Source organism: Rhinolophus ferrumequinum, chromosome 13 (genome assembly GCF_004115265.2).
Source record: "Rhinolophus ferrumequinum isolate MPI-CBG mRhiFer1 chromosome 13, mRhiFer1_v1.p, whole genome shotgun sequence".
Classification (NCBI taxonomy): domain Eukaryota; kingdom Metazoa; phylum Chordata; class Mammalia; order Chiroptera; family Rhinolophidae; genus Rhinolophus; species Rhinolophus ferrumequinum.
In genome coordinates, this window is record NC_046296.1 from 7,090,791 (window position 1) to 7,105,602 (window position 14,812).

General features: G+C 41.6%; 1 protein-coding gene across 2 annotated transcripts in view; it reads right to left on the reverse strand.

Annotated features, from left to right (window-relative positions):
• Positions 1–8,332: 8,332 nt before the first annotated feature.
• EIF2AK3 (eukaryotic translation initiation factor 2 alpha kinase 3) overlaps positions 8,333–14,812 on the reverse strand; it is a 73,292-nt gene continuing 66,812 nt past the window's right edge. Inside the window, exons 16-17 of one of the 2 annotated variants that reach the window (XM_033124875.1) lie at positions 10,805–10,867; positions 8,333–9,528 (exon numbers count right to left, since the gene is read on the reverse strand). In XM_033124875.1, coding sequence (XP_032980766.1) covers positions 9,328–9,528; positions 10,805–10,867 — 264 coding nt within the window. In that variant the 3' untranslated portion in view covers positions 8,333–9,327. The remainder of the gene's footprint in view (positions 9,529–10,804; positions 10,868–14,812) is intronic. The other variant, XM_033124876.1, reaches the window with a different exon arrangement.

The window sequence follows — 14,812 nt, forward strand, 5'->3', positions numbered from 1 at the left end:
TGGTAAGAAGAGACAGGTGAGAAAATGATAGAATAGCTCAAATTAAGTATTTTACAGAAAATAACTAATGCTCTTAACAACCCTATGAAAACGGGCACTGTTATTATCCCCATTTTATAGAACAGAAAGAGAGGCACAGAAAAGTCACACAGCTAGTGAGTGGGTGAGCTAGGATTTGAACCCCAGCAGTCTATAGCTTAAGATCATAAATACAATAAACAGATTTTTATAAAGGATGCGTACTGACAGAGTGGGAGTGCACCTCTGGGTTTGGTGGTCAAAGCAGACCTCTCGGAGACCCAAACAACAAGGGAAGCTCTGGGGGCTGAAAGACTCCTGGCAAACACAAGACCATAGGATGGAAAAGACATCTGGGGTTGCTCATGGAACAGGAGGAAGACCAGTGTGACTAGCCGTGGAGATTGAGAACAAATGACTGAAGGACAGACAGTGAATATCTGATCTCTTTAGAGCAATAACCTTCTCCTGATGTGGTTCCATCTTCAGGTGGCAGGGAGTACATTGCCCATTCCATTACATGACAGTTCCATTCTTCAGGGGATTCTTCCTTGGCTTGAACTCTGCTAAATTTCCCGTAATAGCCATTTCTCTTTTATATTAACAGGACCGCTACTTTTTCTAGTTGGGCTATGGCCACCTAGAATAAAGACTACATTTCCCAGCTTCCTTTGCATGAAAAACATGGTCATTCGACTAAGTTTCAACCAGTGAGCCATCAGCAGAAGTGATATGTATATCTTCCCTTTCTCTATCCTGCAACTTGGACAAGTCCTGAGCCGAGATGGACCTTATAGGTGGGCTGACAAGAGAGAAGAAGGCTGGATTCCCGAGTGACAGACAACAATAATATCACCTCTGGAATGTCCCAGGGAGAGAAAGAAGCCAATGGTTTTTGACCTTCACTGCACATTAGAATCACCTGGGGAGCATTAAAAAGTGCTGATGACTGCCCTCTTCTCCTCCATTTATGATGTAATTGGGGTGGAGCCTGAGCACTGGATATTTCAAAACTTCCCCAGCCAAGGTTGAGAACCACTGGTTTATGGCACGATTGATTTGGGTTTGTGTTACACACACCTAAACCTGTATCCTAACTTGTCCAAGCTCAGGTGGGTTTGGGCTTTTAAAAGCTGTGCTGACAACACTGTAAAAAAAAAAAAAAAAAAAAAAAGCTGTGCCCCAGGGAACAACCATATTGCTGTTGCTGGATAGGTCTTCAACTCCAAAGTCAGGTGGCACACCTCCTCCCGATGAGCTTTTCACTGGGATAAGAGATGCTCGGGAGGAGATTCACAGATACCATAATCTTGACACTTAACCTGGGATGGGGAGTTTCCAGGGCGTGAGGGTTACCATGGGTAGAAGGAGTAAAAAGGGGGTGACAGAGAAGCTGAGGAGCATGGCAGCTTGGGGAAAGGCCAGCGGTTCACTCATTATTCCTGAACAGAAAGTGTGCACATGGTGGTTATCCAGGGCTGAGGCTTAGCGGAGTCAGTTAGTGGAGGGCCTTGTATGCCAAGTGCACGTGGATGAAAAAGGCGTGCTGTAATAAATCTAACCAAAAGTAACCTCACAGGGTGATCTGATCATAAATTCCTAACCGGGAAAGTCATGGTGGGTAGTCATGCCCCAGCCCTATAACTTCTTTACTAAAAGGCTTAACTTTGCCTTAAGCCAGCCCTGTCTATGGTTTTTGTGCATCTGGGTTAACACACTTTTGAAATGCCCATTTTTCAGACCCCTTGGAAGTGTAACCACCTCAAGAGAGTACATCATCTTGTTAACTATCCTGTAATCCAATTCCCGCCTTGCTTTCCCCCACCTCCAGGTAATTTTCCTTAAATTCCCTCCTTAATTCCAAATGCATAAAAGAAACTACAAAACTGTCATTCTCCAGAGCATTTGAGATATTGCTTCTCAGCATTGTTGTCAGTTTGGCTCAAATAAACTCTTAAATAAAATTTCTCTACAGGTTTAGATGTTATGTCGACACTCATGAGTTTGCCTTTTAACCTCAGGATAACCAGGAGCTTTCAGGTAAACAGGGAATAAATAGCACGGCCAGATTTGTGTAAAACATCCTGTCGTGTCAGCATGAGTTGGTTCAAGATTAGAGGTGAGGAGACCAGTTTTGAGGTCCAATGAGGTGTGATGGAGATCAATGAATGCAACATATGGATCTGACATTTTGCTAAAGGCCTCATATTGTTGATTTACTTTAAGCTTTTAATCAACCTGAAGTTCTGATTGTCTGCACTTGTACTGTTTTCAGGCCACTTCTCCCTCAATCTCTGCTTGTGCAGATTCTAGGAATCTGGAGGAAACGCTATAGCTCCCTCTAGAATAGCCCCGTCCCCATAGCAGTTGCTCAGGGGATATTACCGTGTTTCCCCGAAAATAAGACCTAACCAGAAAATAAGCCCTAGCATGATTTTTCAGGATGACATCCTCTGATCATAAGCCCTAATGTGTCTTTTCGAGCAAAAATTAATATAAGACCCGGTCTTATTTTCGGGGAAACGCCGTAGTAGAATTGACCATGGCCCAGCTGCTTTTTATCTTGTTGCCGCCAGCCCAAGAGTTCCAGCCTGCTCTCTCAGCAGTCAGCCTGGGGAAAGGCTACAGAGAGAGGGTTGAAATAAATCTAAAACTCACTCATAGTCTATCAAAAACATTAATGTGCATATGAATCACTTGGGGGCTCCTGTTAAAATGTGAATTCTGATCCAGCAGGTCTGGGACGAAACTGGAGAATCCGAGTTTCTGCCTATGCTCCAGGTCCAGCAGCCACACTGCGAATGGCAAGGCCTGTGGTTTTTAGCCTTGACTGCACCTGGGATTCACGTGGGAACTTTAAAAAAATCCCGATGTTGGGGCTCTACACCCAAAGGTTGTGATTTCTGGGGCTGGAGCGCAGCCTGTTGGCATTTTTTGTTTTTTAAAGGGCCCAGTATTCTAAAGTTCTCTCAAGATTCAGAAGTGGTGCTTTGGAATCACGAAGGGAGCTTTTTTAAAATGTAGGTTCTAGGGCAAACGCCCCTAAAGCTTTTGATTCTTTACATCTTGGAAAAGCATCCCCCTCCTAAATGTGCATTTAGCAAGCACCCCTGGAGAGTCCGCCGCAGGTAAACAGCACTCACTCTGGAGCCACCCCCTCATGAAGAAGCCCAAGGGCAGTAATTATTGCAATCAGATGGAGCAGGATTGGGCCCCAGGCTGCGGCAGGGTAACAGCGGGTAAATCACTTTTAAAGAAATAATCCCTTAACTTGCCTTTCGCACTAAGGTTAATATATCTGTGTGACTATTTCTGTAGAATAGATCCCCAAAGGGGAATTACTGCGTCAAGAGGAATTAGCCTTCAAATTTACACTTCCTAACTAAAAAAATCCATTGAAATGCATCTCAGTTTGCGTTTCTCACATTGTGTGAGAGTTTCTTGTCATCACCCTTTCACTCACACAGATAAATCTTTTACACTTTTGCTAGGTAATCGTGGAAAACTGGAATTCCATTGTTGCTTACATTTGTATTTTCCCGAGGAACAGCGAATAGCGAGGTCGAGTTCTTTTCATTCATTTATTTATTTTAAAATATTTACAATTCACCAGTGATTTGCCTGATTATACCCACTGGAGTAAATCTGTAGTAAGCCTCAGTTTTCTCCTCTATAAAATGGGGGTGATATTTCCCAAGTTGTGAGGATTAGATGAGATTTCACGCAAACACAGTGCCTAGTAGAGGACTTGGTATGCAGCAGGCATTCCATAAAAGTTTGCCTTTTAAACTCACGAAGGAGCCCATCTTCTTGCTGCCCAGCAGGCCTGAGCCTGGGCTAGGGTGGAAGGTGGGGGGTACTTAATGACTCAAGAAGAACTGCTCCTCACAGTCACCTCCTCGTCCTCCGGTGCAGCCTACCCCTGCCACCTCTCGCCTCCCCGCCGCCGGCACCGCACCTCCATCGCCCACTGCTCACTGTACTCACTGCCCAGCCAGCCCTCCTGCATCTGCCCCACTGGACTGACTCTGACACCCAGTCTCCCCAAACCCCCGGGCGCCCCAGTCTTTCCTCGGTGTCTTGTCGCCCCCACGTGGCCAGTCTGAGGTCTTTCTCCCCAGGCCCGGTCTTTGCACCAACAATTCTTGGCGCCGCTCCCAGCCGCGCGGGAGCCAGATTCCCCGCCCCAGCCCGGAGAATGGACGTCGCAGACACACATCTTTGATCTCCAAACCCTGGGGCCACACTGCGCCCCGGCAGCCCGCGGAGTCAAAAGAGGGAAGACTCGCAGGATACCTCCTGACCCGCAGTTTAGGGTCAAAGTCCTGGAAGAAAGGAATTCCCAGCACTCCCCTTTTACTCCCCCAAGGGCAGCCCCAAACCCCTCAGGATAACAAAGGACATTTCTTGATTACTTTAATAACCATTCTTTCTTATTAGCATAACACGTTTTCCACACACAATCAAATGCCAGCCTCGGGTCCTTGTCATATGCATGTTAAATGTCTGCATTTTTGCAGAAACAAAGTTTCATTTTGCACACTTACCTTGCATCTAATCGCATATTTTACTATGAGATTGGTTTTCTTTTCCTTCTTCACCTCTTGTTTTCTTCCTCTCCACTCCTTGAGTACTCAACAGTAACAGGCAGGGGTTCTTTCTGTACCTTGCCCCCTGATCATTTAACCACAGGTTTTGCATATATGTACATATTTGTATGACTCTAACCCAGTTATGTCATTTAATCCTCACAAGAACTCTTGACCAATTATGCCCATTTTAGAGTTGAGGAAACTGAGGATACGATTTCATTTTAAGTCCATTGAGTACTTACTACTTACCAGCTTCTATGCTAAACATCATCTATTTTATCCTTTAATCTTCACAATGTGCTATTTGTAGTTGAGGAAACAGATTACAGAGCTCGAGGAAAATTGTAAACAAGTGAGCAGTAATGCAGCAGGCTGTGACTGCAAAGCCAGTGCTATCTTGTTCCCTGTCACTCCTCTAAAATGCCCTCTGGACTGAAGGGAATTCAGAGAAGTAAGAATTGTTATGCTAAGAGAGGAGTGGAATGATAAGTGGATTATTACAAGCATCCTGTGATGTTACTGTAGTTATTTTAATAATTGTTTTCCTCACATGTAAAACAGCAATGAAAATATCTGAGTTTCAGTGGTGCTAGTAGAATTTAAAGGAGACCACGTTAAAGCCTTCTAAACTATAAGGCAGGACACAAAGAAAAGATCAATTAAAATATTGTAAATGCAGGTTATTGGTTTTCTTTCTCTTGTTTTATGAATGTACTATTATTAATCCCCAAAGCAGTTCATCCGTTGGAAGACATAAAACAATACCGAGATGCATACTGAAGTTCGTCATCTTCTCCCGCATACCCCCTCCCCCAACTCCTTTCTCCCAAGGTAACCAGTACGGTGTTTGGTGTGGATACTTCTAAACTTTCTTTGTGCCCATGAAAATATTTCATTTAAACAGATATAGAAGCTGTCTTGTGTGGTTGCAATTGAACTATGCATGTTCCTGTGCAACTGTTTACTAATTCCGCTCAGGCTGCTGACTCTTTTGCACGACATCTATAGTATGAATGCATCGTCATTTACTCAGTCATTATCCTGAGTATTTCTTCCCCCTTCATGACTTCTCACAAACACTCTCACTCCCTCTGAGCAGCTCTGTGACCTTTCTGGGTAGTGAAAATTCTACCAGGTGCCTGAGCTCTGTGCCAGCAAACTCAGCCTGGTCCCCAGTCCTCTTCCTACCCACCCTGTGGCTGGTAGCTATAGAAGCTTACCCCACCGTGGCTGTCATGGTTTCTGACAATGCTCCCGGGATGCCCTCTAAAAACTCGTGTCATTTCAGAAGGCAGCAGTTAGGGAGCCACGCACTGCAGTGGCCCCTGAAGAAATCCTTCAAAACCCAACACTGAAGGGCAATGACAGAGGACGCCCCTCTGGGCTGTTGGGGCTGGACGCGGGATGTCTTTCGGCTCCTACTGACATGGATAAAGTGGCCTTCTATCTACTCCTCTGTTCCAGCTCCTTCTCTCTCCACTCAACCCTTTCTTCCTCACCTGCCACAGTGATCCTAAAACCTCACCATGTCCTTCCTCAGCTCAGAAATTTGCAATGGCTTCCTATTTTCTCTGGAATAAAGCCCTACCTTTTTACCACAGAGTTCTGGGTAACTCATCATTTTCAAAAGGGAACACCTGCCCTCAGACCTCATACTCCTTCCTCTGGATGCCAAGCACAGGAAAGCCAGAAGCCATCTACTTCTCCTTCACCTATATTCAGTTAATTCCAGTGTCACGGCCTTTCTGCCTCAAAAATAATTCTCAAATTGATCTACTTCTCTGCACTCACACTATTGAGAATGCCTTTTCTCATCCCTCGCCTTTCCCCCCAAGCCTTCCCCTGGGCTGTTCCTGACTCTTCCCCATCTTTCCTTAGCATCAGACCAAACAGAGGAAGCCTGCTCCAAGCAGGGGGTGTGAGCAAAGTTTAGGGATACTACAATTGTTGGAAGGAGCTGGGGCACACGTTGTTCTTGTTTATTGTTTTAAGTCATTGTCCACTTGAGGTTAAATTTATATGCAGTTTATTGCAAAAACATTGTCATGCATGGTGTCATGCGTGGTCTTTGGCCCCGCTCCCCGCATAAGAACGCAGGATATGGTGAGGCCAAACAGGAACACCCACGGAGCCATAGATAGGGGAGTCATACCACTATAATCTCACTGGTGGCTGGGTTGGAGAACAGGAAGCAGGAGCCACACGATCTGCAAACTGCCTTCTACTTCTCTCTGCCAACCAACCCCACTTGCTAGCTGCAATCCACCGTGCTAACTGCAATTCGTTCTTGCAGGCTCAGCCACCATCTTCTTGCCAGCCCCCATTTGCCACTAGCATAGCCACAGCAGTTATATAAGTTGCCAATGGCTGACTGGTTACAGCTGACGGCCAACTAGCCACAGCTGATGGCCATGCAATCACAGTTGATGGCCATTTACTACCTGAGCCAGCACCTTTCCACGAGGCCGAGAGCCAGGAAACTGCACTCCTGGCTCTGTCCCCACAAACATTATGCAACTTAGTATGACTGAATTTTGCCATATCTGTTATGTTTAGGCCAGTCACCTGTGGTCACACTTGTTATGTTGTTCTCATGATGTGTTGTATGTTTGGAGGAGGGGAATATCTTTACAGGTCGAACAATGTTATTTTTTTTTTTTTTTTTTTTAAAGATTTTATTGGGGAAGGGGAACAGGACTTTATTGGGGAACAGTGTGTACTTCCAGGACTTTTTTTCCAAGTCAAGTTGTTGTCCTTTCAGTCTTAGTTGTGGAGGGCGCAGCTCAGCTCCACGTCCAGTTGCCGTTTTCTAGTTGCAGGGGGCACAGCCCACCATCCCTTGCAGGAGTCGAACGGGCAACCTTGTGGTTGAGAGGACGCGCTCCAACCAACTGAGCCATCCGGGAGGCAGCTCAGCTCAAGGTGCTGTGTTCAATCTTAGTTGCAGGGGGCCGAGCCCACCATCCCTTGTGGGACTCGAGGAGTTGAACCGGCAACCTTGTGGTTGAGAGCCCACTGGCCCATGTGGGAATCGAACCGGCAGCCTTCGGAGTTAGGAGCACGGAGCTCTAACTGCCTGAGCCACCGGGCCGGCCCCCGAACAATGTTATTTTTAAATCTCAGACCTCACCTGATTTCTTCTTGGGGAAAAGGTGAAAATGAGCCCCCTGGTGACAGCTACTATAGTTGCAGGGATAGAATCTCCAGGTTTAAGGAAGTCTCCTTAAACAGTGCCTCACAAATCTAGTTATGGAAAGAGCAGGTGTCCCAGAAAACATCCAGAGCTCCTGCTCAGCCCTAGATTTCTCTAGGAGTAAGACTGAGTGACTCTAGGGGCAGCTGGTTAGCTCAGTTGGTTAGAGTGCGGTGCCTGGAACACTGTGGTGCGTGTACCTGAAAGAAATCAACTGGATCCCTGGCTGGAGTGAAGAAGAAAGGAGTTCAGGGGGCAGCAACTGAAGCAGGCTGACCAAGAAATGAAGAAGAAAGGGGGACACGGGCTGGCTGGGGCCAAGCGGACCCTGGGAAGAAAGACAATGTCCAGTGAATTCTGAAAAGGACTTGGTCAAGTCTTTGAGAAATAACAGAGAAGATACTTGTTTGGAACAGGTTTGGAATCAGTTTTCTTGAGGGTGGGGTTTAGATGTATGATCGCGTTTTATAAATTTGAAATACTACCATTTTCGGGCTAATTCCCCAAAATAAGAGTCAACCATAAATAATTAATAAAAGTTTTATTAAATCATTTAGACTTGAAAGAAGTCACAATAGTTAACACACTTAAGTGCGTTCTGTATACCACCAACCCAAATGGATTGAGTTCAGAATTTTTATAAATAAAAAATAAACATATTTACAGTGAAAAATAAAAAAAATGTTAGCAAGGTAGATGATTTAACAGTTATCTATAATCAGTTTCAGGACAGTACCAACCTACAGGATTACATATAAGACATGTTAAGATTTTATTAGGTTTAAAAAGTCCATAATTAAAGAAGTTAGTTGTAATATGTGATTCATTTCTTACTACGGCTTTTTTTCATCCCAATCCTGAACTTCTGACCAATTTACATAAAAAGCTTCATGGTCCCTTTTTTGGAGGTAAAGTACAAAAAGCTCTTAAACTCTCCCAAAAACCATCTAAGGAATAAAGGTATTTAATGCTACAAATGCCACTATAAAACTAGCTGTGGATAGAAACCATTATACAATTTGTGCTACTTGTCCTCCAAAATATTGCAGATTCCTAATTTACCCACCAGGGACAAAAACGGAGTCAGCTTTTTTGGAAATCAGTTTCAAAATCACCACTGTATCTCTAGAAAGCATATTTCTAGAACAACACAGTTACCATATGTAGGGACTTCAATTATTCTGTACTATAAAAATATTCCATTTTAATTCTCTATATACTTTAGGGATTGCTTCCACCTCCCCAGGCAAAAGGTGAGGGCTGTAAAGTGTGGCCAGCCAGTTTCAAGAGACCAACAGAGAAAAAGGAGCGCACGTGAATTCGTGATAGTTGTCTCAGAGTACACCAAAATCAAGAGCTGGCTCAAATTCGGTTACGCCCCCAATGCAATCCAGTTTAGTTTTGACTTAGAAAAAGTAGTCCGAAATAAATGAGCAAAGAACAAAGTTCTCAACTCCACAATTTTGGAAAGTCACATTCCTAAGAGGCAGGCTATTCTGTTTGGGGTGCAGGCACTATATAAGGTTAACTGTTTGGCAAAGGGTTCTGGGAGTTGCTGGACTGTCTTGAATGTTTCGTTCCTGATGAACTCATGGAGCGAGACCTCTGTCTGAGCACTGTTTTTCCTGGAAACTCCAAGTCCTCAAATACAGCATTTTCAATGATGGTTGTCGCTTCAGGCCGTTCCATGGGGGATGGAGAGAGCATGTCTTGAACCATCACATGCTGAAATATAAAAATTGTTTTGTGATAAAAGGGCCAGGTTTAGACCACTCAACAGTCCCCTAACTCAGTAGTCAGCAAAATTTTTCTGTAAATATAGTAAGTTTGTGAGTCAGCTTCATGCAACTTCTCAACTCTGCCAATGAAGTACAAAGGTAGCCGTAAACAGTACGCAAGCAAATGGGCATGGCTGTATCCCAAAACTTTATTATAGAAATAGATCTGGCCTGGGGATCAGAGTTTGCCAACTCCTGCTCCAAATAAATATGGACCGTGTAATTGCTTGTTTTCTAACATATAATAAGGGGTCTTAAATCATATCCTTAAAACTCAGACATAATCTGACTTTAAAAGTAAATTCATCTTACGACTGCTTATGAATGTACTATAATCTCAATAAAAACTTAAAATATAATCATGCCAGAGATAAATACCTAACACCCTTTTTTGACTTTTTTGAACCTCTATTAATGTAACATATTCTTACGAGTCATCTTGGGAACTGATTCATTAAATTTGCAAAACATATAACAAAACAACTTTTAGTAAAACATTTCATTTTAGGTTAGTGTCCCTCTATATTATTATAAAATTCATTTTAATGCAATCCTTCATTATACTTATAATATTAAAAGATAACTTTAGCCTTTCTCCAATTTGATAACACAAGTCTAATTTACTTCAACTTAATTAAGGAAAATCAAGATTTATCAATATATAAATTTTAAAATGAAATAAAAATAAACAAAAGCTGCAAAAAGAAACTTCAAAAGTTCATTACACATGCGTTTCACCATGCAAGACGAGCTCAATTTTCCCTTGCCACTGTTCGGAACCATTTACTGTGTCACTCTGAGTGGCATGATGCCAACACACATAATCAATAGAAAGTAGTGCCCCTCCCCCCCTTTAAAGAAGCCAGTTTTTAAGATCTCTCCCAAATTCACTAAGATAAAGAAATTCATGGCATGATCATAACAGGAACCCTCCGTTCCTGTGAGGGTGTGCGGGGAGCTCGGACTTCCGGAAGTGAAAGGTCGCCACAATTCCCATACCGGATGTCACGCGGCGGCGCACGCGGCACACCAGGCCCGCGCCCGGGCCTGACTTCCGGTCCCCGCTTTTGACAGGCAGTGTGTGCTGGAGACCGGGGCCCTTTCCTCTCTAGACCTTTGGCTTCCTCTTCAGTAAAACGGGGACAATAGTGAATTGACTGCTAAGGACCTTTTAAGTTCTAAGTGTGATGCTAAAGAAAATAAAAGATGAGAATTATACAAACCTCGTGAGGATATTTCTGAGTAAATAATGGTGGAAATCTGAGATTTCTTACATCAGTTAAGACCTAAAAAGAAAGAAAAGTTACTTACTTTAAACCTATTTTGATATATAGATCTATTTAAACATAAAAATATTTTTTTGATACCCTAACAGAGTGACTAAGGAGAAACAGTGAATCTTAAACAGATGGAAAACTTATCAATAGCTTTTCCCAACTTGATCGTTTATACATAAATGCTTCCTGTGCTCTTGCCATCTAATGTATATTTCATCAAATCATCAAAATCTAGAAAATAATTCAGGTATAATTGATTATGGTTGAATTGTACATATGATTCTGACAGCTGGATTTTAACTGAAAATAGACTGATTTGTATCAAAAAATTCAGTCATTCATGAATACACTTTTGTGTCCTTACTTGGACAATGTTTTCTGTTAGTCCCTAACCTTTTTGCATTTGATAAAAAAAAGAGCATATTCTTTTTCTTTTTCTTTCTTTTTCTTTCTTTTTTCTTTTTTAACGAGTGAAGAAAACCAAGTCAATTGTGCTAAATACTGTGCATAAAACTAAGCTTTTGAAAGTTCTTTGGGAAATTTTCAAGTTACTACTTCCTTTATGTTCCGATTTCTTTATCTACAAAACAAGGATAATAGGGCCCACCTTGTACCAGTTTTGAGAATTAAATGAGGTAATTCAGGGAAACTCTTTAGCATAGTATCTGATATTCCTTTTGTAATGATGACAAAAACCAGTTTTGAGAAATAAAATAAAGCAAATAAGTCTTCATAATTCTTGAGAAATAAGCTGTAATGTACTTTTAAAAAAGCAAGAACTGGTTGGCATTTGTTACTTCCCACTGAAGAGAAACATAAGCTTAACTAGAAGAATCTATCCTGCAGGCACTGGAGGGAGGGTTTCATTTGCTGGTAGATAGGTCCCACCAAACCAAGTGTAGACAAATGCCTGAGCCTGGATTCACAAAGTGATTTTTAATCACGTAGCATTTTTAAACAAAGGTTTTTATTTTAAAACTTAGAATTGAAAAAAGGCCTTGGCCGTAATTCAATGGGAGAAAATGGTCTTTTCAACAAAAAGGATAGCATAAAAGAAGAGACTGAAAAACTGAACTTCAAAATTAAAACTTGCTGACCTTTGAAAGACACCGTTAAGAAAATAAAGTGGCAAGCCACAGAGTGGAAGAAAATAGTCACAATACATCTATCTGGCAAAGGACTTGATGATGGTCAAGTCCTAAAAGATTTGTCATCAGAGAAATGCAAACTCAAACCACATCATGATTCCATTATACCCATACTAGAATTGCTAAAATTGTAAAGACTGAAACGTAACTGTTGACAAGGAAGTAGAGGAACTAGAACTCTCATATACCGCTGGTGGGAATGAATGTAAAATGACACTTTCTTATAAAGTTAAACCACTTACCACATAGCTTATCAATGCTACCTAGGTGATGACCCAAGATTAATGAAAACATGTCTACAAAAAGACTGTTCCCAAATGTCATTGCATCTTTATCCATAAACGATTCTCCATAGGTAAATGGATACATGAACTGCGCTATATATACAGTGGAATATTATTAAATAATAAAAGGAATGAACTGCTGACACACTCGAATAACATGAATGAATCTCAAAAACTTTATGGTGAAGTCAAAGAAGGCAGACACAAATAGAGCATATACACTGAAAGATTCCATTTATATGAAACTTTAGAAAAGACAGAAAGTAGAATAGTCGCGTGGGATGGGGACAGGGACTGGAAGGAAAGGGGATTGACTGGGAAGAAGCAAAGGAAACTTCCTCAGGTGATGGATATATTCTATATTTTAAATGTAGTAGTGGTTACATGGATATATAAACTTGTCAAAACTCATCAAACTATACACTTCAAGTGCATACATTTTATTGTATGTAAATTATTCCTCACTATAATTGATTTAGAAAAGGACCTCGGTCAAATCAGTGAATAGTCTGTTTTACTTTCTCACTAAGAGAATTTCAGAGAGGTTCTGGCTAAACATAGCAGATTTTCTACTAAATTTTCAGTAAACATTTTCACTGAAGCAACTGCAAAAGAATGTAAAAAGCATGATAAGTCTTTAAGGATGAGTGCAATGGAAGGAAAAATCAAATTTTTGGAAGAGAGAAAGTGGATGCAAGCACACCGACGTCCTTAGCAGAGCAAAGGACAGTAAGCCAGGGTGCCTAGAGGGATAATGCCAATGGATAGGGAACTGACTAGCTGTGCAGAAGTACAGAAGGCGGGGTGAGGCTCAAGGATGACGACAGGAGAACTGTCTGAAAGTATGTGTATGGAGTGACACACATAAACACGTGGGTTTCATTTTCTGGTGAAACTGGACCATGAAAATGCAAGATTTAGGGTCACTCAACAAAGAGGAAAGGTATCTACTGGGGGGGGGTGGGCATGGAAAACAGTAGGATGAAGTGAAGATCTGCATGCTAGGACATCAGACACTCTCCACTTCCCACCCCCACCCATCCATACTCTTTCTTGGCAGGAGAATGAAAGCTACTTCTCTGGAGAAAATGGTTCTAGAGAAAAGGCCTACAGATAGATGCTGACATGTTCTCCCCCACGCCCCAAGGTAAGAACTAAATTGTAACACTTACAGAGAAGTCCATTCCAGTCTCCATTTCAGCCCTAATTCTTAAGTATGAACGAACAGCTAAGGATTATCAACATGAGAAAAAAAAGCATTAAAAACTCCAGAATTAGAGATGTTGGTAAGGAGGGAAATAAAGGGGTAGTAGGAGGGAATTTTTTTGTGGTGATGGAACAGTTGTGTGTCTAGGTTGCAGTGGGGCACACAAATTTATACATGAGATAAAATAACATGAAACTATATACACACATTGTAGCAATGTCAACTTCTGGTTTTGATATTGCACTGTAATTATGTAAGATGTAACCACTAAGAGAAATTGGGTGAAAGGTACACTGAATCTCTGTATTATCTATGTAACTTCCTGTGGATCTATATTAATTTCAAAATAGGAAGTTTAAAAAAAGGATCCAGAGGACAAGAGACAATACAGGGAGAAGAAAACTTAAAACATACCTACACACAATTGAGATTCTCAGAGATAAGTGAAGATAAGAAATCCATGTACAAAGAGTGAAATGCTATAAAAAAGGAAGAATCTTGGACAATAAAAACTGGATTGTCAAAATCAAAAAGTAATTAGGAAAGCTGGAATAACAAGTTAAGGCACTCTTGCAAAGAATAGTACAAAAAAACAGAAAAATGGAAAATAGGAGGAAAAAAGGATGTTATTTATAGGATTAAGTGTCAGGGGTTCCAAGAAAAGAAAATAAAAATTGGAGAATAATTTATAAAAAAGTAATATACGAAATTTACTAGAACTGAAGGATTCACATCTTCTAACTGAAAGGACCTACCAAGTATTAAGTACAGGAAGTGAGGGGGAAAGAAAGATCAATGAAAGGACTAAATTTCCTAACAACACTGATGAAGGTCAAGTCCTAAAAGCTTCCAGAAAGGAAAATAAAACAGGTCAAACAGATTCCGTACAGAAAAACCGGGCATCAGATTGATATGCGCTTTCAACAGCAGTGCTGTAAATTGCAATATTCTGAGGGAAACTGGAATCTGGCCAATTTATTAATTATGTGTGAGGAAGGAAAAGAATACATTTTCAGATACCTGGGGACTCTAAAAATTTATCTCATACATTCTTCCTGAGGAATTTACTACAGAATGTGCTCTAGCAAAATAAGAGAGTAAGGCAAGAAAAAAGGACAACATGGCATCTAGGAAACAAGGTATCCAAGCCAGGAAAGTAGGGAAGCACATCCTTTCTTGACAACTTACAGAAGGTTGAGGCGGAATCATAACACACTGGAGGACAAAAAGCATTGAGAAGACTCCAGGAAAAAAAAAAGTCTATCTAGAGAGGTAGATAGACAGATAAGCTATACTGGAAGAACAGAGAAAATAT